The 26,697-nt window shown below is 35.7% G+C and overlaps 1 protein-coding gene across 1 annotated transcript; it reads left to right on the top strand.

Moving 5' to 3' along the window:
• The first annotated feature begins 9,959 nt into the window (after positions 1-9,959).
• On the top strand, positions 9,960-26,368 carry LOC110686821 (protein farnesyltransferase subunit beta-like). The gene is made up of 15 exons (XM_021863411.1): positions 9,960-10,194; positions 10,590-10,731; positions 11,027-11,113; positions 12,051-12,156; positions 15,092-15,127; positions 16,670-16,752; positions 17,109-17,162; positions 20,625-20,676; positions 22,143-22,207; positions 22,365-22,421; positions 22,524-22,596; positions 23,705-23,791; positions 23,877-24,018; positions 24,622-24,749; positions 25,771-26,368. Exons 2-15 carry the CDS (start codon positions 10,610-10,612, stop codon positions 26,005-26,007), a joined length of 1,329 nt encoding a protein of 442 aa, XP_021719103.1. The 5' UTR covers positions 9,960-10,194; positions 10,590-10,609; the 3' UTR covers positions 26,008-26,368.
• Positions 26,369-26,697: the final 329 nt, after the last annotated feature.

Here is a 26,697-nt window from a genome sequence, read left to right as displayed (position 1 = left end):
AAGCTAATTATGCAAGGTGCGCTTAGAGGCAAAGGTATGTGATTGGTGAAATGATTCATTTATTACTCGTTCATGATCATGGAGATAGAATAAGTAAAGGAGGAGATTTAAGTCTTATATGACGAGGTTAAGATTGTGGGGTGCTTTATGCACTCAAGGTGTTTATACACCGAGGTAGTTAAAGGATCAAATAATAAATGTTTCTTGTCACTAATAAATCAAGAATTGAAATTGGAAACTTGCTTTACTTGATTGAATTGATATTGAATTGATTGTATTGTTTTGCAAATGAGTCATCACCAAGTCTAAACTTGTAAATCACGTAAAGTGCAACATGGATGAGCAATAAAACTCTGGATTTGTGCACATCTGGAGTAATGACAATCAAGGGTTGGGGTACACGGGGTATTAGCCGTGCACTTTTCTTGAGGCCGTATGATCCACGAATCTCTTATTTCAAATACTTTTCAAAAACTAGGAGTTCGATGAGATCTCATACTAGCTACGGTCACGGAGTCGTGCCCATGGTCGTTGGATGTTTTATTGATGTTTCTAAAAGGAGGCATGGGGTTTTTCTTTTATTGATGTTCCAAATGGAACATGGGTTGGACAACCTTGTCTATTGCTTAATCTAATGAATAAAAAGATGAGGTAAATACTTTGAAATAGTGAAGTCTTAGTAAACTGATAGTTGATTCGTGTGTCGAGTCTATAGTTTGATAATGTGTGATGATTTAATATTAGTAGCATGCTAGGGATTTCTTATTATGTTTTGCAGCTTGTATGTACTCACCTTTGCTAATTGTGTGCTTTGTGTGTCTTTCTTTGGTCATGGTCTTCGCCTTTCAATGACCCTGTGACGATCCAATTTTTACACTTGTAATATTGGGGAGCAGATAACCATAGGTTCTTACACATGCAGCATTCGTATCTAGGTGGTGTGATCTTGAGTGGAGTGTTGGTTGCTTTTCTCATTTTATTTGCTATTTGCTTTTGAAGTTACTTAAACTCATTTCATTTTTATACTACTTCTACTGGTTTGAGTTTTAAATAAGGGTCTTAATGGTTCCAATTTGTAGGACTTAATTTGGTTTTGTTTGTTAGTTTTAAAACTTATTTATAACTGATATAGCCTTAACGTTTGAACACGTGGCGGTAGCAAGCCATTAATTCTCTTGAATATTGTTCAGGGTACTTACAGGTTTAAAGAGATAATTATTGGGGTGTTACACTTATCCACTTGCATTGTACTTTTTTCACTTTATCTCTCTAACTTTTGTCTATAATTGTACTTTTCACTTTTTTTCCCCTGAAATTATTCACTTGCTTGCCTTGTAATTTTGTCTAACTTTTGTCTAGCTTTTTACGCTTCTTCTCCCATTTCTTAAATACCGTGAAAAAAGCATAATAGGAATTATATTATGGGACAGAGGAAGTATAAGATATGGTTTTGTCAGATCGCAAAGAAATGTGATTGACATGTATGTAGCATAGATCTCAAGGGATTTAATCCATTTGAATTATTTGGGTCCCTTAGGGTAAGGCATACTGATTTTGGTGGTCTCCGTCATTTCAGCAACATTCATAGACTTTTAATTGCATGTTAGAAAATACCTAGCACAACATAAAACATCATCACCAACTTCCCTCGTTCTATCAATAGTGCCATCACATGTTTAAATGTATATTGGTAAACCTTATATGTGTTTTCCTCACTCGTTGTAATAACTTAAAGGTAAATATCGTTAATGACCTTAATTAGTATTGTGTAAGGGCTTCTTATGCCAATAGTAACTTATGTTACTTTACTTTCCTTTCGTTTGTTGAAAATTCAGTTTAATTACTCCTTTCGTGTTTTAATAAGTGTTATAGTTTGATCGGCACATAGTTTTAGGCAATCTAATTGACTTAAATAAAATAAGAGGTGAGTGAGGTAGTGGAGTATTAAAAAAATTATAAAAGAAAGATAATGGGGTTAATATTTTATTGAAAAGTAATGAATTTGAGAGGAAATATATAATAAAAAACTAATAGTGGGTTTGAGTGAGGACCGTGAGAGGAGAGAAATATTATATTTAAAAGTAGTTTTTAGCTTTTTTTTTAAAAAAAAATCTAAAAAACTTACAAAGAATTGATACAAGCTCTGGTGTATGGAAATATTTAAAAATATTTAAAACATGTTTACTTAAAACCTTTACGGGGCATTTGGTTGAAGGGATGGGAATAAGAGGAATAAGAAGGGAGGATAAAGATAGGGGATTGATAGGTGGGACAAGGATAATTAATTTTTATCCCATGTTTGGTAAGTATGGGAAACAAATTAGGGATAAGCAATAAATTTATAAAAATACCCTTACTAACTTCTACTCTTTCTTTACTCTTTCAATTTCATTAAGGGTAATTTGGTCTTTTAAAATCCTTTTTTTATCCCTTCCCCTTATACCCCCCTAGTTATAGAAATGGAAGGATAAGTGGGTGATTTTATCCCTATCCCTAACCCCCTTCTAATCCTAATCCCTCTAAACAAACACTATACATTTCTTCTATCCCTATTTTTTATCCTTGTCCCACCCCTTTTATCCCTCTAAACTAACACCCTCTTAAAGTCCACCTGTCTCATAATTAGTCGATCACTAGGTTAGATTACGTGCTATGCACGATAATTTCTACCATTTATCATTAGTTTAATATTGTGTTTAATTAAAAATTTTAATGTAATTGCAAAATAAAATGAAAGTTTTGTAATTACAAAATAAAAAGAAAATTATATCATACTAAATAAATACACTAAAACTTAAGGAGTATTACATACACAACTAATAAAAATAATTATGAATTACATACATCAAAAATTTATATATAGAAAAATATTATTGTATGGCGGTATATAGTACTTGTATTAAATATTTCTGGTTTCTCATTTAGTATATAGTTATATATAGATAGTCAGTCATTGATTTTTTCTATGTAGATATTGATCATCAAGGTAATTTACTTGGCAAAAAAAATTTATATGATATTTTCCTAAAGATGTGATTGTTTATTATTCTTTCTATAATTAAAGATTTGGACAATAATTAATTTATTACAGTTAAAATCGTTATTTATAAAAGATTTTCTAGAAGGAAATAAAAAAAAATTATTGTTAAAAATCTTATGTTGATAATCTATATGATATTTTCCTAAAGATGTGATTATTTTTTTTATTCTTTCTATAGTTAGAGATTTAGACAATAATTAATTTATTACAATTTAGGTTGTTATTTATATTTAAGTTAACTTTTTTTTTTTACCTCTTTAAACTTTACTTATAAAAGATTTACTAAAAGGAAATAAAAACAAAAATCATTGAAGGACACACCTGGATAAAAATTATTTAAGTCAACTTTTTATATTGGCAAATTTGTCAAAAAAAAAATAAAAGAAAACCCTTTTAGATGCAACATTTTGCGAAAAAAAAACTTATAAGAGCTTTTTGGCAAAAGAAAACCCAATTTTTAACATTTTAGCAAAAGGAAACCCGATTGTGAATTTTTTTTTTATTGAAGACAACCTAATCCCTCTAATTCACTTAATTAAGTTCTAATTTCTTCTAATTATTCTCTAACTCTCACTTAGCCATTTATTAATTAACTTAATTTATAAATAATAAAAAAAACCAAAAACCACCCCCCCACCATACCAGCCAGCCACTCCCTCCTTTTCCCCCTCCCATGGCAGCAGCTCCTCCCCTCAACCGAGCCGCCGCCTTGAAGCCCTTACTCCCGGTGACCCACCTCAACTCGACCTCCGACAAACCTCCTACCTTTCCCGTTTTCCCCCGTTGGTCGCTACAACCTTCCCCCTCCCTAAACCCTAACACCGAGCAGGTGCCTCACGTTTCTTCTCCCTCTTCATTTTCTCTCCTTGACTCACTCTCTCTCTCCCTCTTTCTCGCCGTTGTATCCGAGGATCTTCCACCACTCGATGTTGTGCTATCATCGATGTCTCAGTTAGAGAAGAAATCATCAATGTTAGGTGATTGGTCGAGGTTAGGGTGTTTTAAGGAAGGGGGAGGGTTGTAGCGGGGGTAAGGAGGAAAGAGAGAGGGCTCGCCGGTGGTTCAGGGTGACGGCTCGGTTGGGGGGAGGGGGGATACTGCCACTCTGCCAGAGGAGGAGGAAAGGCTGGCTGGTGATAGGGATGGTGGTTTTTATCATTATATTTGTTTATAAATTAATTTAGTTAATAAAGGGCTAAGTGAGAGTTAGTGAATAATTAGGAAAAAATTAGAGCTTAATCATGTGAATTAGAGGCACAATTTGTTTTCAACAAAAAAATTAAACTTTGGGTTTTCTTTGGCCAAAAAGCTTTTAAAAGGTTTTTTTTCGCAAAATGGTGCATTTCAAAAGTGTGTGTGTGTGTGTGTGTGTTTTTTTTTTTTCAAATTTACCTTTTATATTTATTGATTGATGATTATTGATTGATTGATGATATAAACTTATAAAGATTGCCTTAACCAAAAAAAACTCCCTTGAAAGAGAGGGGCGATACTACCTCGAGAGAAAGGTTGCCCTACCTTGCAAGAGAGGCTTTTCTCCAGCTAACAATGGCCGAAGACTTAGCAAATCAATGCTCGAAATTGCGTATTTATGATCAGGAGAACGAGATTGTGGATATTGGCGATGTTGCTGATGAAGAATCTGAAGAGCGTGTTACCCTAATGTTGGTTGGGAAATTGGTCACGGACCGTAGTTACAACTTTGATGCATTCAAAAGGACCATGTCGCAGGCATGGGCTGTTTCGAAGAGGGTTGTGATTCGATTTATTGGTACAAATCTGTTTGCCTTCCAATTCTTCTATTGGAAGGACCGAGAGAAGGTTTTAGAAGGGCGTCCATGGTGCTTCGAAAACAATTTGGTGGCCTTGAGCGAGGTTAAAGGGGGCGAGCAACCATCAGATGTTATGCCTTCCCACTCCCCGTTCTGGGTTCGATTGGAGAATTTGCCTTTTAATAAACGATCTGATAGTATTGTTAGGGCAATTACATCATCTATGGGCGAAATTATGGAGATTGAACAGGACGATTTTGGACTGGACAAGTATAGGAGAGTGAAAATTAACCTTGACATATCAAAACCCTTGCGGAGATTCATAAACATGAGAGGGAAAGATGGTCGAGTGTTGCGCATTGAACTGAAATACGAACGGCTGCCATTCTTTTGCTTGATGTGTGGAGTGATTGGACATAGTGAAAAGGACTGCCTAAATTGCTCTGAGGATGAACAGAGCCCAGGGCATGGATGGAGTCTACGTCTTCGTGCTACTCCACGCAAAGGGAGACAAAAATTAATCGAGGAGGTTGAGGAGGTCAAAGCGTGCAGGAAGGTGCTATTTGTGCACAAACCAGAACCTGCCAGCAAGAGTGACCATATGGAGGGGCTGGAACTATCAACTGAGGAAGAAATTAAAGCTGGGGAAACAAATTTGTTGCATTCTGCTCACCTTCCTGAGGTGGAAGCAACTGCTACCCTTGAAAAGAATCCTCTGATTGATACTTCTTTGGAAGTAGGAAGTAATAGTAGTGGTGAGGTGGGCAATATGCCTGTCTTGATTGCTGCTAATCAATGCACCCCTCAATTTTCTTTTATGGCTGCTGCTGATTCCAGGAAAGATTTGGCTAAGAAGGGTGTGAAGATGCGAAAGGTGGGGAATAGTAGGACTGAAAGGAAAGCGGTAAGTGGTGACATTGTGTGTGGCAAGCGAAAGGAGTGCATCAAGGGTGACGAGATGGATGTTGATGAGATTACCAAACGAGCCCGAGTACATAGTACTTTGGTTCTTAATGAAGTAGCGGGTGTTGGCGAGTCCCAACCCCGCAAACAGCCATGAATCTTATATGTTGGAACTGCCGAGGGGTGGGCAACCCTCGCGCGGTTAAAGCACTCAAAAGGTGGTGCTCATATCATGCCCCGGAGGTACTCTTTATTTCTGAAACTAAAATTAATAAAATTGAGTCGAAAAATTTGAAAGACAAGCTTGGCTTTGAGTGTGCTATAGGTGTTAGTAGTATTGGTTTGGCAGGAAGGTTGTGTTTATTCTGGAAGAGTGAGCATGTCAATTTTTCACTAGTCTCATGTCACGGAACCATATTTGTGGTGACATAAAAGAACTTAGTGGCAAGTCTTGGAGGTTTGTAGGCTTGTATGGCTGGCCGGAGTCGGGAAATAAGTGTAAAACTTGGCACTTAATTCGGGAGTTATGCTCTTCTTTTGGAGGGCCTATTTTGATAGGGGGTGACTATAATGAAATCCTAAGCTATGAAGAAAAAGAAGGAGGGGCTGACTCGGTGAGAAGGGAAATTAGTGAGTTTCGTGCGGCTCTGGAAGAATGCAATCTTCCTGATCTTGGATACAATGGTCAGTGGTTCACTTGGGAAAGGGGTTCGACCGAAAGCACTATGATTCATGAACGCCTTGATAGGTTTTTGTGGCAATGAGGAATGGTTTAACCTTTTCTCTAAAGCTTCGGTTGAACATCTTGTTTGTGTTAAGTCCAATCACTCAGCGATCCTTGCTAGACTTAAGCGACCCAAGAAGAAACGCAGAAAAGGGAAGAAGAACTTTAAATTTGAAACGGCATGGCTCCTTGATGCCTCGTGTGATCAAGCAGTCCGTGAAGCTTGGGGGGAGTCTACTGGTCGTAACATAGCTAAGAGGATAGAGTGCTTGATGGATGCTCTTAGAAGGTGGGGTGGAAAGAAGTTTGAAAATTTGGAGAGGCAAATAGAGGATACGGAGAGAGCACTGAAAGAAGCGCAAGGTGGGGTGATTTCGGAGGATAATATCAAGCTTTGTTCGACTCTGGAAGCAAAGCTGGAAGATCTTGAACAAAAGCAAGAGGCATACTGGTACCTTCGTTCGAGAGTTTCTGATATTAGAGACGGTGACCGGAATACAAAATACTTTCATCATAAGGCTTCTCAACGTTGAAAAAGGAACAAAATCAAAGGACTTTTTGATGAGAATGGGGAATGGAAGAAGGAGGATGAAGACTTCGAGGACATTGCTCAACGTTTTTATGATAAGCTCTTTATGTCTTCTGAACTGTGCTTAATGGATGTAAATAGAGTCCTTGAGGCTGTTTCCCAGAAGATCTCTAATGATGATAATGCTTCCTTTTTGCGGCCCTACACTAAAGATGAAATCTATGCTGCTGTTTGTGCTATGCATCCCTGCAAAGCCCCGGGACCCGATGGACTTCATGCTATTTTTTATCAGAAATTTTGGCATGTGATTGGCAATGATGTGTTCCGTTTTGTCAGCAATATTCTCCATGGTACGTGCTCTGCTGAAGTAGTGAATAATACAAATATTTCTTTGATCCCAAAAGTCAAGTCTCCTATGTCTATGTCTGAGTTCTGCCCCATTGCTTTGTGTAATGTATTATACAAAATTGCTTCTAAGGCTATTGTGATGCGTCTTAAGTGTATTTTTCCAAATGTTATCTCGGAAAATCAAAGTGCATTTTTTCTGGGACGACTTATCACTGATAATGCCTTAATTGCAATGGAGATTTTTCATACGATGAAAAAACGGAGTAAGGGGAAGAAAGGGACTATTGCTTTAAAACTGGATATGAGCAAAGCGTATGACAGAGTTGAATGGTTTTTTCTGGAAAAATTGTTGCTCAAGATGGGTTTTGCAGAGAAATGGGTCAATCTTGTGATGGACTGTGTTTCGACAGTTTCATATTCTTTCATTATTAACCGTAATGTTACTGGTTCGGTTATTCCATCTAGAGGACTGAGGCAGGGGGACCCTTTGTCTCTGTATCTTTTTATAATGGTTGCAGATGCTTTTTCGGCCCTCATTGAAAAAGCCTCAGACCACAGATTAGTTCATGGAGCGGGCGCGAGTCGGAAAGGTCCAAAAATCTTTCATCTCTTTTTTGCTGACGATAGTTTGCTTTTTGCAAGGGCCAACCGAGAGGAATGCTCTAAGATAGTTGAAATTCTCAACTTTTACGAAGTAGCTTCCGGTCAGAAAATTAATTATGAAAAATCGGAGGTATCCTTTAGCAATGGCGTTGTGGTATCGAAACAAGAAGAGTTGGTTGATTTATTGAAAATGCGACTTGTCAACAAGCATGACAAGTATCTTGGTATTCCCTCTGTAATCGGAAGATCGAAGAGAATGGTTTTCACAACATTGAAAGATAGAATATGGAAGAAGCTACAGGGCTACAAAGAAAAACTTTTGTCGAGAGCGGGGAAGGAGATTCTTATTAAATCTGTCATTCAAGCCATACCGACTTACCTTATGGGTGTTTATAAGCTTCCTTCTAGTGTCATTGATGAGATGCGTTCTTTAACGACAAAATTTTTTTGGGGTAATTCGGATAGTAGGAGAAGAGTGCATTGGATTAATTGGGATGCCCTATGCAGACCAAAGTGTTTGGGTGGGCTGGGTTTTAGGGACTTGGCTGTGTTCAATGACACACTACTAGGAAAACAGGCGTGGAGACTCATCTCGAAGCCCGATTCTCTCCTTGGGCGAGTGATGAAGGGTAAGTACTACCCAAAATATGACTTTTTAGAGTCTTCTCTGGGGTTAAATTGCAGCTATTCTTGGCGAGGGATTTGGGATTCAAAGTCTCTAGTTAAAGAGGGTCTCATTTGGAGGGTGGGTAACGGTTCGAAGATAAAAATCTTTGAAGATCCCTGGCTGGCGGATGACAGTGGGAGGTTCACTACTACCCCTATGATTAATGGTATCACTATGGTAAAGGACCTGATTCATGAGAGTATTAAAGACTGGAATTTTGAGCTCCTTTCGGCATCTTTTACTGAGAGAGATGTCAAGTGTATAATGGCTATCCCCTTAAGCCCTCGTAGCCCTGACGATATGCTTACTTGGGCATTCTCTATGGATGGTATTTATTCAGTAAAGACGACCTATATGCTGGGGAAATCGTGCGATTTTGACGCTTTTCACCACGTCTGGATGCTTATTTGGAGCCTCGATACCATTCCAAAGGTTAAACATTTTCTGTGGCGTGTATGCACCAACTCTCTCCCTACTTTCTCCCTGCTGCATTATAGGCATATGACAAATTCGGACTCCTGCCCATGGTGTCCTGGCATCGCTGAAACGCTACATCATGCTCTATTTAGTTACCCTGCTGTACAAGACCTCTGGCATGAATGCAATTGCTCTGAGCTTATTGTTGACAGCCTGAATTTTGACTTCAGAGATACTCTGGTCGATTGGGTGAAAATTGGTGCAAAGAAGAGTCTTGTTGGGGTTGCGCTTTTGTGGCAGATTTGGTACCGCAGGAACCAGAAAGTTTTTAACAACAATGATGTGCCACATTTAGTTGTTAAAGACAGAGTCACACGTTTGGTTGATGACTTTGGTAATTATGCTATGAAAATCTATGGGACTGTAAAGAGCAAACGGTGCAAGAGTTCAAAGAAGTGGCAGCCACCTCCTCACGACTCCATCAAAATTAATTGTGATGCATCTTTGAAGGACAATGGGTGGATTGGTCTCGGAGCAGTGGCTAGAGACGCTTCAGGTGAAGTATTATTTGCTGGAGTTCGCAGAAATCGGGGCTATTGGCCACCTGAGGTGGCTGAATGCAAGGCTCTGCATCTTGGGGTGAAGCTTGCGCAACGTTATGGTTATAAAAAGGTGATTATGGAGTCCGATTGTCAACTTGTTGTGATCCGTCTCTCGAAGGCTGCTACATTCTTCTCTGATCTTGACTTAGTACTTGATGATATTTTCTTTATTAGCTCTAATTTTGATTTTGTTACTTGGTCGCATGTTCGAAGGGATGGGAACTATGTTGCTCATCACCTTGCTAGTTTAGTACCTTTTGGTGTCGAACAAGATTGGGAGAATTATTGCCCTCCTGTAATTTCTCCTTATGTTCTAATGGACAAATTGTCCATTAATTAATAAAATTGGTACTAAAAGTGTTTCAAAAAAAAAAAAAAAAACTTATAAAGACCCGCCCCATTTATTTATCAGACGGATCTAACCCATATTATAACTATGGCGGGTCATGGCTTTTAAAGGCCTCCGTTCCTATTTCCTACCTCTCTCAGACTCTCAGTTACGTTGAAGCGCACTCAACGTTCTCCATTGAAGCGTTCTCCGTTGAATCTTATCCTTTTATCCCATTCCCCCATTAAAGCAGCTTCTAAGGTAAGTTGTTTTTTGTTGTCATCATCATATCAATTTCACAATCTAGAGTTTATATTTGATCTAATCTAATTTAATGATCAGTGCTTTAATTTTAGGGTTCGTAAATTCTTAGATTATGAAATATAAAATCCAAAAGATAAGAAATTTATGACCGTAATTTGATTATTGAATCAAATATCCCTAAAATTATGTATTTTTCGAGATAATTCAATATGAAATCAAATCTCTTTACCCTGGGCCTAGGGCGGCTGCCCCTCCTACCCTGCCTCAGGGACGGGCCTGGGTTATTCTAATGTGGATTATATGAGCACCTAATCAACAGAGATTTTCTTCCTCTTTGTTGTCTTTGCTGTCGAATCACATACAAAGCTTTACAAATGTAATTTTTATAATAGGTTGTGAGTTTTCCTTAGCAATGGATGCGGCACCGGAAGCGAACGTCACGGTGACAATGAGAGAGCAAGGGATGGTGGAGTCTAAAGTCTTTAGCATCTACCAACATTTCAATGATCTCCCCAGGAGAGCTCAAACTGTCATGTATTCTTTGCTATTTTTTTTTTCTTATGGAGTATATACATATATATATGTATATATACATATATATATGTATATATATACATATATGTATATATATATACATATATGTATATATGTATACATATATATGTATATATGTATACATATATGTATACATATATACATATATATATGTATATATATATATATATGTATATATATACATATATATATATATATATATATATATATATATATATATATATATATATATATTTTGTTATGATTCTCAATTGATTATTGCCTCTTTTTTCAGGATGGAAATCGCGAGTGATAAGCACGCCGAGTATCTCACCAATGGCCTTAAATGGCTTCCTGCTTCGTTCTGTGTTCTTGATGCCAAGTGTGTTTTTTTTTTCCCCTTGATACTTATGCACTTTTAAGTTTTAATTTTATGTTTAGATAGGTACGGACTACGGAGTAAGAGTAAGATAAGTTATGTTAATACTTCAGGATATGGTCTTGTTTTTTAAGTAACGGTTGAGGTTTGATGAAATATGGCTGTTTGGCTAAGCACTCCATAGTGTTTAAGGTGGTGGTTAGTCGTACAAGTTGTGTTTAAACTTTTCTTGTTATTGTTAAAGTGGCAGTGCTGCTATTTTTGTAGTATCAAAATTGAACTGGAAAACAAAAATCACTAGAAACTTAGTCTTGGTCCTTCAACTAAGTTTCCTCCCTTTGCAAAATAGTAGGTATAAAAATTGAAAAGAAAGGTACCCATGGAAAGAAGTACGATTTGGGTATAGGTGCCATTGAATAGGAGTCATATGGCAAGTAGAAGATAATGGCCAATCTCCATAATTGGTTTTACTTTACATTGGAAAATTTTTCCACAAAATAATTATCATAATGTAAATTCTCAGTTAAAGTACATGGAGGATGAAAGTTAACGTACCATAATAAAAGTAACAGACATATATTACGAAGTATACAAATTCAACTTCTAATCTGCCTGACACTCATATTTTGAACTGCTAGTTTTATAGCTAACAGTCACCACTCACCAGCTAGTATAACCTACTCTTGTAGCTTAAAAAACCACAACTGCTAATTTAAAGACTGATGCCGAAATGGTTAATGTCTATGATCTTAGGAGCTACTAGAACGAACTGACAAAATAAGCAAAACCAACAACGTATTATAGACTACAGAGTATCGCTTACAGTGAAAAATCTATGAGAACTAACTCATACCTTCATCATCCTTCTCCCACATCCCACAATCTCATCCAATGGCGCCACCTATGGAAAGTTTTGAAAGATGATACCTTTGTTGTGCAGTCGACCATGGCTTTGCTATTGGATCCTTCATTCACTTGCTCTTTTGGGTGAATCTTTTGATGACAACTTGGAACATGATGTTGTTGCTTTTCTCAGTCAGTGCCAGGTTTGGTTTCATTTCATTTCATTCTTGTTCATTCAATTTGTTACATAGTTTGGGGGAACTTTTTAACTGATAATGGTGGTGTGACTTAACAAATTGTAACTTTTCAAAAACAGTTTACAATTTATGCAAGGTTTACTTTTTCACAAGTTTTTGACTTTTCGTATTACTATTGTTTTTGTTGGTTTTTTTTTTCTTAGATTATTCCTAGGTTATTATGGACTACAAACTCATTGCTTTAAAATTCGATATGAACATTTGAGCCAAGCTAGGCCTTTTTTTTTTCGTGGCCTCATATTGGAGATATGTGTATCTTATAATATGGATTGATGTGATGTAACAAAGACACACATGTTTCATAGATGATTTGCTGTTATTTCTTTTCTTAGGAGGATATTGCGGTTTAGTTTTGATCGAAGTTCAGAACGCATATCTTTAAGTTTAGGAAAGGATTGGATTATATCACATGCGTTGGTGTCCAAGTGTAGGTTGCGGCTTTGTTTTTCGATGGTATTGTTCTCATAGATATGGAAATTGTCTCATTATGGTTCGGGTCCTTTGTGCTTAGAACCAAAGCATAGAACATACTCCCTTTGTCCCTTTTTTGTTTATCATATACTTCTTTTTGAAATGTCCTTTTGAAGTTCCATTACAATATTTGATAAATTTTACCACTTGTAACTTCACTTGCTCTCTCCACCTCTCTCCTCATCAATCCCACTCGTAAGTTGTAACCCATGTACATACTTTTACTTTGCTTCTTAGAACAGTGAACTTTGCTCTATGGTGAACCTTGTTTGGTAAAGTTAACCACTTGTAACTCCACGTGCTCTCTCTTATCTTTCTCCTCATCAATCCCACTAGCAACCGGCCGTGTGCACAATTTTACTTTGCTTCTTAGAAAACTGAACTTTTCTCTATGGGCAATTAAAAACGGATGGAGGGAGTCTAGTAGTGCATAGTTGGCATGTCCCTACAAGAACATATCAATGGCACAGCACAAGAGGCACACCAGTTGGCCTAGCATGGACTTCATTTTAAAATTTGGCATGAGCTTGTTACGAGCACGATGGGCTTGGTTGGCCTGACTAGTATTCTTCTGTTTTAATTTTAATCGGTTGATTAAAAGTTCAGAAGTTCATAAAGGAGTTGGCACCTTGATTTGCATGGCCCCTTTTTATGGAAGATCAACACGAATTTGGCAGGATACAAATATTGCTTGCCCCTAACCTGGTACTGTTGTACCATGCTATCCAGCTTTGCGTAGTGTATACTGTTCTTTTTTAAATTGAAGATTTGTTATGATAAATTTTTTTAATCCGTTCATGAGCTTACCATTACATTGTAACTTTGGCATTGCCTTGGTTATTAAATGGTGAAACATCCTAAACTTAACTGTCAATCACTCTAATAAAAGCAAAGTGACGAACCTGGTTTCTCTAACTAGGCTCCAATTTACGGCCATGGGTTAGGGGAGAGGGCTGAGAGATATTTATAGTTTTGCCTCCATGTGGAGGAGTCATGGAGAACATGGTTCATCTTATGGTGTTTGGCATCAGTTTATCTAGGAATCTCTTCTTCCGTTCGATTGCTATATAGATTGGTTGGTTGTTTATTTTTTTTTTTTATTTATTTTATTTATTTATTTTTTTATTTTGTACTTACTAGGGTTGGAGATTTTAGATGCTTATGCTGTTGCGGATAGAGTCACCTCAACGCTATCTTCCAAATTTCTTTAGTAGGATCATACATGCATTTCATACTCTCTAAGTAACAATTTTTTGTGCGTTTTTCGCACTTCAGGTATTTGTGGTTAATATCCCATTTAAAATTTCTTTACTTAGGAACTTTCGATTTTAGGAACTTACTGATATAGAAATTTGCTAATGTAACAAGCTCAAACATGGTCTGAGTTAATGTACATGGTCAAACATAGCAGTGAAGGTGGGAGCATGGGTAAATATCAAGTTGGATTAGACTTTAAAAACTTATAGTTGAATTTCATATCCTTGAGTCACTAGAATCGTAGTTAGTTTAAAATTTTGTTAAAGTGAGTTCTTATCTTGTTGAATTCGGAATAGATATGATTAGTTTTAGTGTTGGAATAAGGAACAAATCCTAGGCTTACTAGGAGTTTGTTATACTTGAATGGTTTTTGATAAGCTTATGCCATCTCAGTTTAAGACAATAGATCATATACAACTGCAACTTGTATGAACCCTCTGACCATGAGTTTTAAGATCTATCCAGTTACATGATAAAATTCACAAGTACGCAGACCAAATCCAAAAGTTTCTTATACTATGTGTCTGGAGACCATGGTACTGTGTTTTTTTTTAAACTAGAAAGTATCCTTAAGTTCAATTTAGAATGAGAAAAGTGAGGAAATGTCAATTTTATTTAAGCTGATTGTAAATTTAGGTAGTTCTCCTCTTGCTTTAGGCGTAAAACTAGGAACAACTTGGTTAGATAACATTTTGACACTGCTTAACTCTCATACTAGGAAACATATTGCAATTAATGTTAGAAGCTTTTTGTTATATTTGCTTCTCCTTACCCTCTCATGTTTGTTATTGAAGACGACATTGTAAAGAAGTTTTAGTAACAAGAAGTGTGGTGGATTAAATTATGAAAGGAAAGTGGGAAGTGGAAAATGGCAACCATTGAAGACAATGCAAATAGATAATTCTAATTTGACATAAGTAGAGGGTTTTTTGAGGCTAAAAGATCACAATTTAGATAACGGCCTAGTGCCTCTAAATGTTTGTCTTTCGTGTTTTTTTTAACTTCTAATGTTGCTTTCATGAGTTGAAATTTTGGGTCACCACTTTTGATTTTCATGTGAACCCCAGCTAGTGAGTTAACATAGCAAGTCTTTTGCTGTCTTTCTTTGTTTGGCTGATACTAATTTTATCATTTTTGTTGAATTTGGATGCAGGACCCACATGGTGGATATGGTGGTGGACCAGGACAGGCAAGTATCCTTTTCAAATTGCATATAGCTTATCAATCTATCTTGATCATTTTAATTTGTATCCTTTTTCAACCCAACTAATAGTTATAAAGTCACTGGGCAAATAGTTACAAAATAATGAGCATATAGCTCAAATCTTATGAACATATATACTACTTACATAATTTTGAGCTAAATGTTCAGTTTCTTTGAATTGTTCATAATTTTAAACTACATGCTTATTTTCTTATGAATTGTTCTTATATATTGAACTATACAAATTATATGCTTGTAATATATGAACTGAATGCTTGTAATCTATGAATTAAATTCACAGAATCATAATTTTGAGCTATCAGTTCATACGAAACAACTTGTTTGTTCTGAGGTCGTGAGTGCAGGAGATAATTCTTAGGTATCATCCATATGCAAAAAATTCTTGTGCCAGTGAGTCGTTATGAACTAATATATCTTCAATCAAGAAAAGTCAAGTAACACCCAACTTTGTTATTCCGACTCCATTTTTCCCCAAGTAGCCTTGTCAAAAACTCTCTGAAAAGTTTATGAAATGCTTAAATTAACCTAAGACACACTATCTTGAAATACGTATTTAAGTGAAATCGAAGTGGGAACAGATGATAATTTAATGTGAAATATATGCTTATAAATGCTTTGGAGATCATACGAGGCCTGGAATACTTTTTATGAATGTCTTGTCCTTGCACCCATTAAACTTAGCACGGCCTGCTACAGAAAATATAAACCCTAATGTGTCTAATTCTCGAATAGTTGAACATGTATCCTTTTTAATTTTTTATTCCTAGTGTGCCACCACATTGCAAACAAAATCTTTATCCTCTCTTAAGCAAGCCTGTATTTTATCGTCCTTAAGCCTATCAAAGCTCTTCCCAAACAAGGCTATAACAGTACAAGCACCAAATAGAAAAAAACATGGAATAGAGAGTAAATGATTAATGTAGTTTTCCTCCTTAATGCACAACTCCAATGTCTTGCAATAAAAAACTCTTTCTTAAGAATCCTGAGTCGAGATCGCTCTTTTACAACTGCCCACAGAGAATCAAAATATTTAAGTATGAGTTTTCGAACGACTGTGAGGTTTCTATCACTAACATAAGAGGAGGACTACCTATGTGGATATTTTTTCTTCTAGGAGGAGAAAGTGTTTAATATTATTTTATATTAAACACTTATTATTTTTTTTATTCAGAAAAACAGCTTGTCACTTGCTACATACTACCTCCGTTTTTTTTTAGTCGACACGTATTCCTTTTTAGGAAGTTTTTTTTAGTTGACATGTTTCCTTTTGGAGTAAGTTTTTTACCTTGCATTTACAAGTTACCCCACTTGTTTTATCATTCTCTCTCATTCTCTCTCCTCTCCTTAATATATGTGTCTAAATCAAACGCGTCAACTAAATAGAAACGGAGGAAGTATTTCTCAGTACTCTTCTCTTTTATCTATTTATTTATTAATTAATTTATTTATTTATTCATATGTGTCTATTTACATACGACTGAGTGTCTTAACAATTCCAATTTTCAGATGCCTCATCTGGCAACTACATATGCTTCTGTGAATTCACTTATCACACTGGGAGGGCGCAGTGCATTGTCATCTATTGACAGGTGGCTATTTTACTGAATTAGAACTTTTGTTTCCATTGTTATTATTTCATGCATACACATGAACGAACACCACACACATTCCAAGACATCTAACTTGTGAAATAATTGGCTCGCTAGCGTAAGTGGCCTAAGTGCTTAATTTTTTTTCATACATATGCAATGGGGAAAGACTTTTTTCTTTCACTTCTTTCTTGGAAACCCAAGTATACTCCATAAATTAAGGGTATCTTGGGAACCTGTGACCTAAAGACATGATATCCAATTGTGGAAAAGTGCATTAACTTGTGCACACACTCATGCGCATAGTATCAACATCAGTTATCAAGGATACTAAGACTATATGTTTTATTATGCAGAGATAGATTGTATGCGTTCTTGCAGCGAATGAAGGACCCAGGTGGGTCGTTCAGGTATAGTAACTATTATCTTCTTTCTCAAAAGCTTCTCTGTTCGTTGCTATAAATTATGTCCCACCCCTCTTTTTTTTTATGACAAATATAGTTCGATGGCTATTTTGTTCCTCACCCTCCCCCTTTCGTGGTTCTTTTTCATATTTTTGTCCCACCCTTCCTGTAATGGTTCATCTTTCATATGCAGTTTCATTCCTTTTGCATTTGAGAAAGAACACTTTGTTTGAATAGCAAAGTGCAAGGGAAGGAAGAGGAGGGGGAAGGTGGAGCTCCATTTCACCTCTAAACATCTAATTTTGGAGAGATAGAGCTGTGGGGGGGGGGGGGGGAAGGTGGAGCTACATTTTCCCTCTAATTTTATTTATTTATTTATTATTATTTTTTTCTAATTTTGGAGGGATGGTGTTATAAAGAGGGAGGGGAAATGGTTCCCTCCCATTCTCTCCCCTTCTCCAAAATTACATTCATCCAAACAAAGTGTAATGATTACATGCTTCCATTAGTGTCACAGTGTTTTAATGGCTGGATTTTTTAGGTGATCATTGAGTTAAAATATAGTAAAAATTGGTAAATCTAATCCCAACTTTTGCCTGTTGCTCAAAATAATCTCAACTTTGTATTATTTTTAAATAATTCGAACTTTGGGGGTTATTCGTTTTAAGTGGTCCCAACCGGTCACCCATTGTATCAGGTTATGGGACACATGGCACCACATGATTTTTTTTTTTTAAAAAAATGAAATAAACCCAGCCCTTAGGCCCCCCATCCACAACAACTTCCAGAATAAACGAACTATAAATGCAGGTCCAAGACCGAATCCAAGTCCGGGTTAATAACCCCCGAGTCTGATTCCGATGGATTTTCGAACCTCCAACCTGCCGGACCTTAGAATCCAAATCCGGCAGACTTACACCATAAGCTATAATATCAACAAACAAAAATGTATAAATTTATATTCAACCTTAAAATTTTACAGCAAATACAAAAATATGAGTGTGTATATGAAATCATACATATTGTGAAAAAAAAATTCAAACAAAAAAAGTAAAAAACATCCCAAGTTGGAGATTATTAGAAGGCACCCAAACACAATAATCTTGTAGTGACTTTGATTCTTCAAAATATTATGATAGATATTCTCTTGGATTACAGTGAGAAATTAAGAAATTGAGAGAGGAGAGAGGAGAGAGGAGAGAGAAAGAGTTTAGATTAAAGGAAAATGAGTAAATGAAAGAGGGGTGGCAGCTACACGTGAAAAGTAAGGAAGGAGGGTTGTGAGGGTTTTAATATATGTACAATATTTAAATAAAAAATAAGTGCATGTCTTACTCTTTGTCGGACTCGAGTCAATTGGATCGGACCCTACATAGGATCCGAGTTCGATTCGGCTCCCATTCGTAGTCGGACTTTATTTGGTGGATTCGGATTCGGATTTTTGTATATTAGATTCGGATCAAACTTTTTTCTTTCGATCAGTTCAGATCCGAATCAAATTCGAACTAAATTGCCATCCCAAACTACCACCCACCGTCTGCATATGGAGCCCCTAACCACTGCTGTATACCCTCTCTCACGTCAGCGCCGACTATCAGACTCCCTCCCTCATGGCGATGCCGGTGCTTCCCTCCTCTTCCCCCCTTAAATCACCTAACCTCCACCGCAAAAAAAAAAAAAAAAAAAAAAAAAAAACAAAAAAAAAAACAAACAAACCAAGACAATGTATAACTCGAGCCCCATCGCACAATCCCCCCAATCGGTGCTCCCCCACCCTTGGAGCCTTAGCGCTAGGGTTTCGAGGGTGGGGAGCGCCGATTGGGCGGGGGGGATATGTGGTGGGTTGGTTTTTTTTTTTTTAAAGGGTTTGGGTTTAGACTAGGAGGTTTCACGGTGGAGGGTTTGGTGGTTTAGGGGGAGGGGTAGCACCCGAGTCGGTGCGGTGTGGGGGAGGGGGGGACTGGGCGCAGCGTCGAATAGGGGCGGAGGAGTAGTTGGGCAGTGGGAGAAGGGGGTGCCGGAAAGTTAGGTGGTGGCTTGGTGGGTTTTTTTTTTTTTTTTGTCAAGCATCACATGGTGACACGTGTCAAACAAACAAAAAAAAGAAGTTTACCTCTTTAAAAGGTCACTTAGGTTCGTTTAAAGTGAATAACCCCTAAAGTTCATTATTTAAAAATTATCCAAAGTTGGGATTATTTTGAGTGAACAAGCAAAAGTTGGGATTATTTTTATCGATTTTTCGTAAAATATAAAGGTAAGCTAAAATTTATAGGAGCATTTGAAACTTATTTAAATTATTTGTTTCCAAATCCTACCTAATGTGATTTTAGGTTATTTCTAGTACCATCCCACCTAATATGAGATATATTATTTGATATAAGGTTTCATTTTGTTGTTTAGAACCTAGATTAAAAGTTGTTTTGGGCTATTTTACATGGACTTGACACTTGACTCCTTTGTTTCTGTTTGTGAACACGACATAACCCGGTTCGGGTATGAAAACTGGGGTTAAACCCGACATTGTCCATTCGGACACAGTAGAGAGATAATAGAAAAACTTATTGCAAAATGAAGAGAGAAAGGGAGAAAGGTAAAGACCAAATTGTATGATAATAATAGTTATCACGGTGTGGGGGTAGTTGAAGATGAAAGTTGGGTGGGAGTGTGGGATAACTATTATGTAGTCACATGTTGACTTTGGTATCTTTTAGGAATTGAAATTCATTTTTATAACTTCTAATTTAGACGCTAGTTCATTTTTTTTTTTATTGGAAATTGAAGATATTTTAGTTTTTACACACTATAAGCCTATAACTTATTGAATTTTAATTTTTTGATGGATAAAACTAAATGAATTAAGTCTGCATCTTTATTGTCAAATTGCCTTTGTAAAAAAATTCTTAGAAGTAAAGATTTTTGTTGTGCTCCTTTATCCGTGTCCAAATCTCGAATAGAGATCCCGTGCTCTAAAGGATTGATTTATTGGACACTATTAGATCCTCCTATCCAAGTTCATGTAAAATAGGTCTCGGCTTTTAAGTTATATGTTGTTGTCCCTCTAGATATTGGACTATGAACTATAGGGGAATGCTTACCGTTGTAAAAATCCGATTTGGAATGAAAAAAGAGTTTATCCACTTGATTACCTTGTTAGATCCTTCTTTTTTGGAACATCCTTTATTTTGCTGGTTCTTTCTCGACTCCATTAATGTCTACCATCTGCATTGGTTAGTGAGCCTAGCTCTTGAATCAAGGGCTTTACGGTCATTGTAAATATCTACCATCTCCATTAATATCTACCAACTTTGTAAATAAGAATAACATGAGAAAGCGAAAAATGTGTAGTCAAAGAGGCACAAGGATGGTGACAATGTGACATTCTTGTAGGAATGTTGGAATTGTTATTTAAAATTTTCTCTTGTAATCGATATTTTATGTAGCATGCTTAGTTGTCTTTTGCCTTTTCAGAATGCATGAAAAGGGGGAAATTGATGTTAGAGCGTGCTACACTGCAATTTCTGTAAGATTTATCTTATTTTGCAATTTGACCTACGTTGCTTTTTCATTATGTGATTTAATATACAAGTATCTTTATCTTATTATTGAGAACCTAAAGTCAAGTGTTAAGACCCTCTCCAATGGTGAGATTCAAGTGAGTATTTTTAGGAGAGAGAGAGTATTTTTTGCAATGTATACCAATAGTTGGGATCTAAACTTAGCAACTCCAAAAGAAAGTTGCTAAGTTTAGATACTCAACTTTGAGTCTCATTTGACAAAAAGTGTGGGCCATTGTCAATATTCTAATATATTTTGTAATTTATTTAAGTTTTACCTTTTTTTTATTATTTTTTAACCTTACAATAATTGATGGGTCATAAATTGAAAGTGACATTTGTATATTTTAAGAGAGTCTCACCATTGAGAAATTAGACTTTACATGAGTTGTTAAATTGAGAAGTGGGTATGGTGTCACCATTGGAGGTAAAAAAACAACTCATTTTGTATTTCAATACTCAAATTTGAGTCTCGCCATTGGAGATGGTCTAACTTAAATGATTGTTGGTTGAATGTGGGAATATTATTGTCCACTACTTGGGTATTAGGAATTCTATTTTTCATTTGTGATCATAGGCTATCTCAAAATGCATTAGAAGGTTAATTTATGCTTCTCACATTCGCTATTTGGTGGCTAATTTGGTATTAATAGATGGTTGTTATACTCTATTTTGAAAAGATGGGATCATTAATTTGTTTTAAGATGTGAGAACTTATATCTTATTTAAGAATAGTTTATGAGATAACTATGGAATTTCTTGTGAGATAACAACTTCAATTGTCTCTTATTGTTGCAGCCCATGTTACCTACCTCAATTGTTCAAACTTTAGGAATAGATATAATTGCCAATATTTAGGTTCAGTTCTTTCATTTATGAAGTTGGGAAACACTTTTGAATTGGGGAGTTACATATTAGCTTTATCTTATAAGATAACGGTTTCAATTGTTTCTTATTATTGCAGCCTATGTTACCTTCATCAATTGTTTAAATTTTAAGAATATACATCATAATTACTGTAATTTAGGTTTAATTCTTTCGTTTATAAAATTTGGAAACACTTTTGGATGGGGGAGTAAAATATTAGCTTGTAAGAGGAGAACTGGAGTGTCTTATAAGATATTCTGATTGCAAAGTGATGAAGCAAAGAGTCCTAAATACTCCATAATTACAAATGATTAATCAATCAATCAAAGCTTTAGTCCCATAATTACAAATGTTCAAGTGGCATGTAAATGGATGGTTGATGTTTTAGTTGAATCATCCAATGAATGCAGGTAAGGAAAGCTAAGAGGTATACCTCATCATTGGAATCAAGGCTTTGTAATTGTTTTTATTGATGCTATCTACCTTGATAAAAAGTAGTTTCTTCACCATGCCTGGATTATCATCGTGATTTCGTCTGTGTCTAATAAATTCTTTTCCTTCCAAGGTTGCAAGTATTTTGAACATCTTGGATCACGAATTGGTGCAAAATGTCGGGGATTACATTATGAGGTTTGTTGCATCTGGCTTTTGTTTTGTTTATTTTCAAGTTATTTCTGAGTTCATTCCTGTTTCCTCTTTAAATGATTAAAGATTGGTATATACATTAATAAACAAATTGTGGCAGACTACATTAACTTTTCTTGATGTGGTGTGGATGTTTCTCCAGTTGTCAGACATATGAAGGTGGCATTGCTGGTGAGCCTGGTTCAGAAGCCCATGGAGGGTAAAGTACTATTAATGACTATATGTTGTTGATTTTAACTCTGCTGTTTTTCCCCTTGTTCCTTGTGCTTGATATGACATAATGTATTTTGGCTTGCAATAGGTATACCTTTTGTGGATTGGCCACAATGATTCTTATCAACGAGGTTCATCGATTGGACTTGCCTGCTCTAATTGTAAGAATAATTCATATTAAATCTATTTTTTTTTATCTTCCTCCCGTTGGTGAACAAAAGGAGGAAGATACTGCCTTTTCCCTTTGAAATATTATTTTGATTAACGCTTTGTTTGGATAGCAAAGAAGGAAAGAAAAGAAGGGGAGGGATAATGGAGGAAGGGAAGGGAAAAGAAAGGGAGGGGGGAGGTGAGCTCCATTTTCCCTCCAAATCTCTCCAATTTTGGAGAGATTATGGTTATTATAGAGAGAGGGAAAATAGATCCCTCCCTCTCCTTCCCCTTCCTTCCCCCAATCTTTTACCCAAACAAGAGATTTTGTCCCTCTCCATTTCTCTTCTCTTCTTTTCCTTCCATTTCTTCCTATCCAAACAAAGTGTAAATATCTTAAAAACAAAAGTATCCTTTTACAATTTAATATGTACGATTCAAAAGTTATCATGATGAAGACGCAAACTTGAGGCCTATGTCATTGGATAGAAAGTTTGTGTATTTTGGGAGAAAAATAATGAGTGGTTTATCTTTTTTTGTTGGTTGGACAGTCTTTTAATTTTGTTTCCTCTCTTAAATTTATTCCTCATTCCCTATTTTTTTGGAGAAAATAAAAATTAATTTTTATGACTGACAAATTTTGTCAATCTAGTGGCAAAATTGTAAATAAGCGTATTTTTTTTTATTGTTCATGGACAAAACCGCTACTTGAATTAGCGGTTTTAGGGTATAACCGCTACCTTAAGTAGAGGTTTTGCCCATGAACAGTAAAAAGTGCACCGATTTACAATATTGCCTCTAGATTGACGAATTTTGTCAATCATAAAGACTAACTGGGTTTGCCTTTTTTTTTTTTTAATTTTTTTTATCTCCTTTGAACTACCTTACTTTATTCTATGCTCTATATTTTCCCGAAACTAGTTGGGATATGTTGCAGCAATGTTTTAATTTTTTTTATTATTGAAAAAATAAGAGAAATCAAGATATTTGATCAAATCTTATAGAGGATACGCATGTGCTGAAAATAAAATAAACTGTACGTTTTTTTTTCAGCCAAGTGTTGTGATCTTTAGTATGTAACTCATGTATTTAGTGCTGATTTAATGAATCTCAAACCAGAATTGGGTTGTATTTCGTCAAGGAGTTGAGGGTGGATTTCAGGGGAGGACAAACAAATTGGTGGATGGTTGTTATTCCTTTTGGCAGGTGATGTTTTATATGTTGATCTGTCTTTTTTTTTATTTATTTATTTTTTTCATACAAGGAACTGACATGTATTATCTGGTTCAAGGGAGGTATCTTTCCACTAATTCAAAGGTTGCTGCAAATTATTGAGAAGCAGCTGGGTATGATGTCAAATGGTTCTTCCAAAAGAAATCTTAACTTACCTGAGGAAATATGTCAAATGGATAGTAGCCACATTGGACTAAAAAGTGAGGATATTACTGGGTTTGTTTGTTTGTTTTGTTTTGTTCTGTTTTTTTTTTTTTTTTTTTTTTTTTTTTTTTTTTTTTTTTTTTTTGGGTCACATATATAATCTTTTTGTACTATCATTTCTGAAAGTTCTTGAAACCGCTCTTTCACTATAATCCATTTTTGGCAAACCCCTATTACTTACCTTATCCCTCTTTACACTTGAATATTATCACCTTTCTACTCACTCTCTTCTTTATCTACATTTTTTCCCTTAACCCCTCCCCCCCACCATTTTACACACACATTATTTACCTTTTTTTTTTTTAAAAAAAAAAAAAAAACACTAACTCACTCTTTCTTTCCAATCTATATGTAATATAAGCGAGTCTGGTTGCTCATTTTTTAGAAGTTCTTGGGTTCAGTACTTTTGCTCTCAAGCCTGAATTTGATACATGCCTCACATAGGCATATGTTTAAAGCCCATATATATGTGTAATTCTTGAATTAGAATTAGTTTAGGAATTTTTTCGTAGTCAGTAGGCTTTCCTTAAACTTGCTGTAGACGCTCGTTATTCTAATTATAAGCATGTAAGATTAAACTGGTGGTTTTATATCTGCAGGCCTACAAGATGTTCCTGATGTTGCTAATTTGTCTGACATCGGTTTTGAATTTGTCAAACGTTCAGTCAATATTGGACCCCTCTTTCACAACTTCGCTTTGCAGCAATATATAATTCTTTGTTCTCAGGTAGTTTTTAAATTGGGGAATTTCTTGATACGGTTTAATCAATGATTTTATTTTTAAGTCGTTGCTGTAGGTACTAGAGCATGGTTGCCTGGTATTGGGATATATTTTTTAGCATTTATGGTAAAATAAGGAGTATAATATTTTTGATTCACAACTCATAGAAGTAGAGTAACTTCCATATATTCAAACATTATAACCTTTTTTTTTTCCCTCTTTGGGCCTTCCATAAATAGTCTTTCTCTTGTGCTAAAGGCTATTACAGGTGAGATTGCAGACATTGCTCAAGGCAGGATTATTGGGTTATTATTTTTGCACTGCATAAATCACTCCATCTATTACGCAAGTCCATCTATGTATCACAAAATCTAGTTACGTAAAGTTTATGGTATTAAAAGTCACAACGTGTCAACTTAAAATATTTAGTATAGCTAAAAAAGAAAATCACTGTGTGAATTAGGAATGGAACATGAAGGTTATGATGCATTTAATGAGAATTTAAGGTGCATCTAATTGACATGGAGAGGTTAAGTGCATGTCACCTATATGAACAAAAGTTCTAACTTGAGCTCACCCACTTGGAATTTTGGGCTGCCTCTCACTTGTTTGAGGTAGCTGCATATAATTAGTTTTATATCTGTGTATTAAATCAGTGGAGAATTTTGCAGCTGATGCTTTTATGTTGATCAAGGTTGTGTCAATGTGTCATGATGGTAGATAGAAGACATATATTTTGATAATGTGAAATAGTTTTGTTGAAACCACATCCATCTGAAAATCATCAATTGATCTAGTGATTTGGTAAAGCTACCTTCTTTTCCCACTCCTCCGGGAGATGGAAAACAGGGGAAAGGAAGAAGTGATAATATGCCTGCTTTTCATGTTTGTTATTTATTAAGATATTTTTAACTACCTTTAACCCCTTTGATCATCTTAAACTTTTCACAGACGTGGCATAATTAATTGTTGAAGCGATTTTTTCTATTTTTTCCCTCAAATAAGTGAATGTGATTAATTGGTGCAGATTATGGATGGAGGATTTAGAGACAAGCCTGGAAAGAGCAGAGACTTCTACCACACATGTTATTGTTTAAGTGGTCTCTCAGTGTGCCAGTATATCAGTTTGAAGGATGCTGACTCTTTGCGTACGGCGCAGGAAGTGCTTGGTCCATATTCAAATCTCTTGGAACCAATACACCCTTTGTATAATGTTGTCCTTGACCGTTACTACAATGTTCAAGAGTTCTTCTCACAATTGTAGAGTATCAAGTGATTATCTTCTGAATATTAGAAGCCATGGAGATAAGAGGAGCGAGGGAGAGAGGTTTATTGCAAAATAGTTTTAGTTCATGTATAACTAGGCGCAACCCAGTGATCTAATTGTAAGTTGTTTGTATATTTTGATGAATTGATGCGTATGGTTATTTACCAAATGCTTGGTGCAAAGTTGTTTTAGCCTTTTAGGGGTATTTTAAGTTATTGAAAATATAGGGTATCTGATAGACCAATACCCAAGATTGGATTAGAGTGTCCACTATATGAAAGAGAATGGTGAATTTAACCCAATTGAGAATGTTAGACCAAATTACTATTTAACAACAACAATGATCTGGTTTTCACAATCTGGTACTGACAGAAGGTTTTATGGCTATGACTTCAAAGTTTATAAGTATTTATTTTGACAATAATGTTTATAAGTATTTGATTAACTAGATTTGCTTAAATGACTTAGTGTGGCACCTGGCACTATTTATTATTTTACTGCCCATAACAAAAATAAATTAATATTTATTGCCCATAACAAAAATAAATTAATATTTGTCTAACCATGCTTATTAGGAGGTGTTCTATTTTTATGTAGAGTAAAATGAATCTGAAATGCAAAATGAAACCCTGATTATATGAGGTTGGAACATGAATCTGAAAACATGTTTATTTGTTATTAATTTTG

Source organism: Chenopodium quinoa, unplaced genomic scaffold (genome assembly GCF_001683475.1).
Source record: "Chenopodium quinoa cultivar QQ74 unplaced genomic scaffold, ASM168347v1, whole genome shotgun sequence".
Taxonomy (NCBI): Eukaryota; Viridiplantae; Streptophyta; class Magnoliopsida; order Caryophyllales; family Amaranthaceae; genus Chenopodium; species Chenopodium quinoa.
The sequence above is the reverse complement of the archived record's forward strand: the minus strand, read 5'-3'. Positions and strand labels throughout refer to the sequence as shown.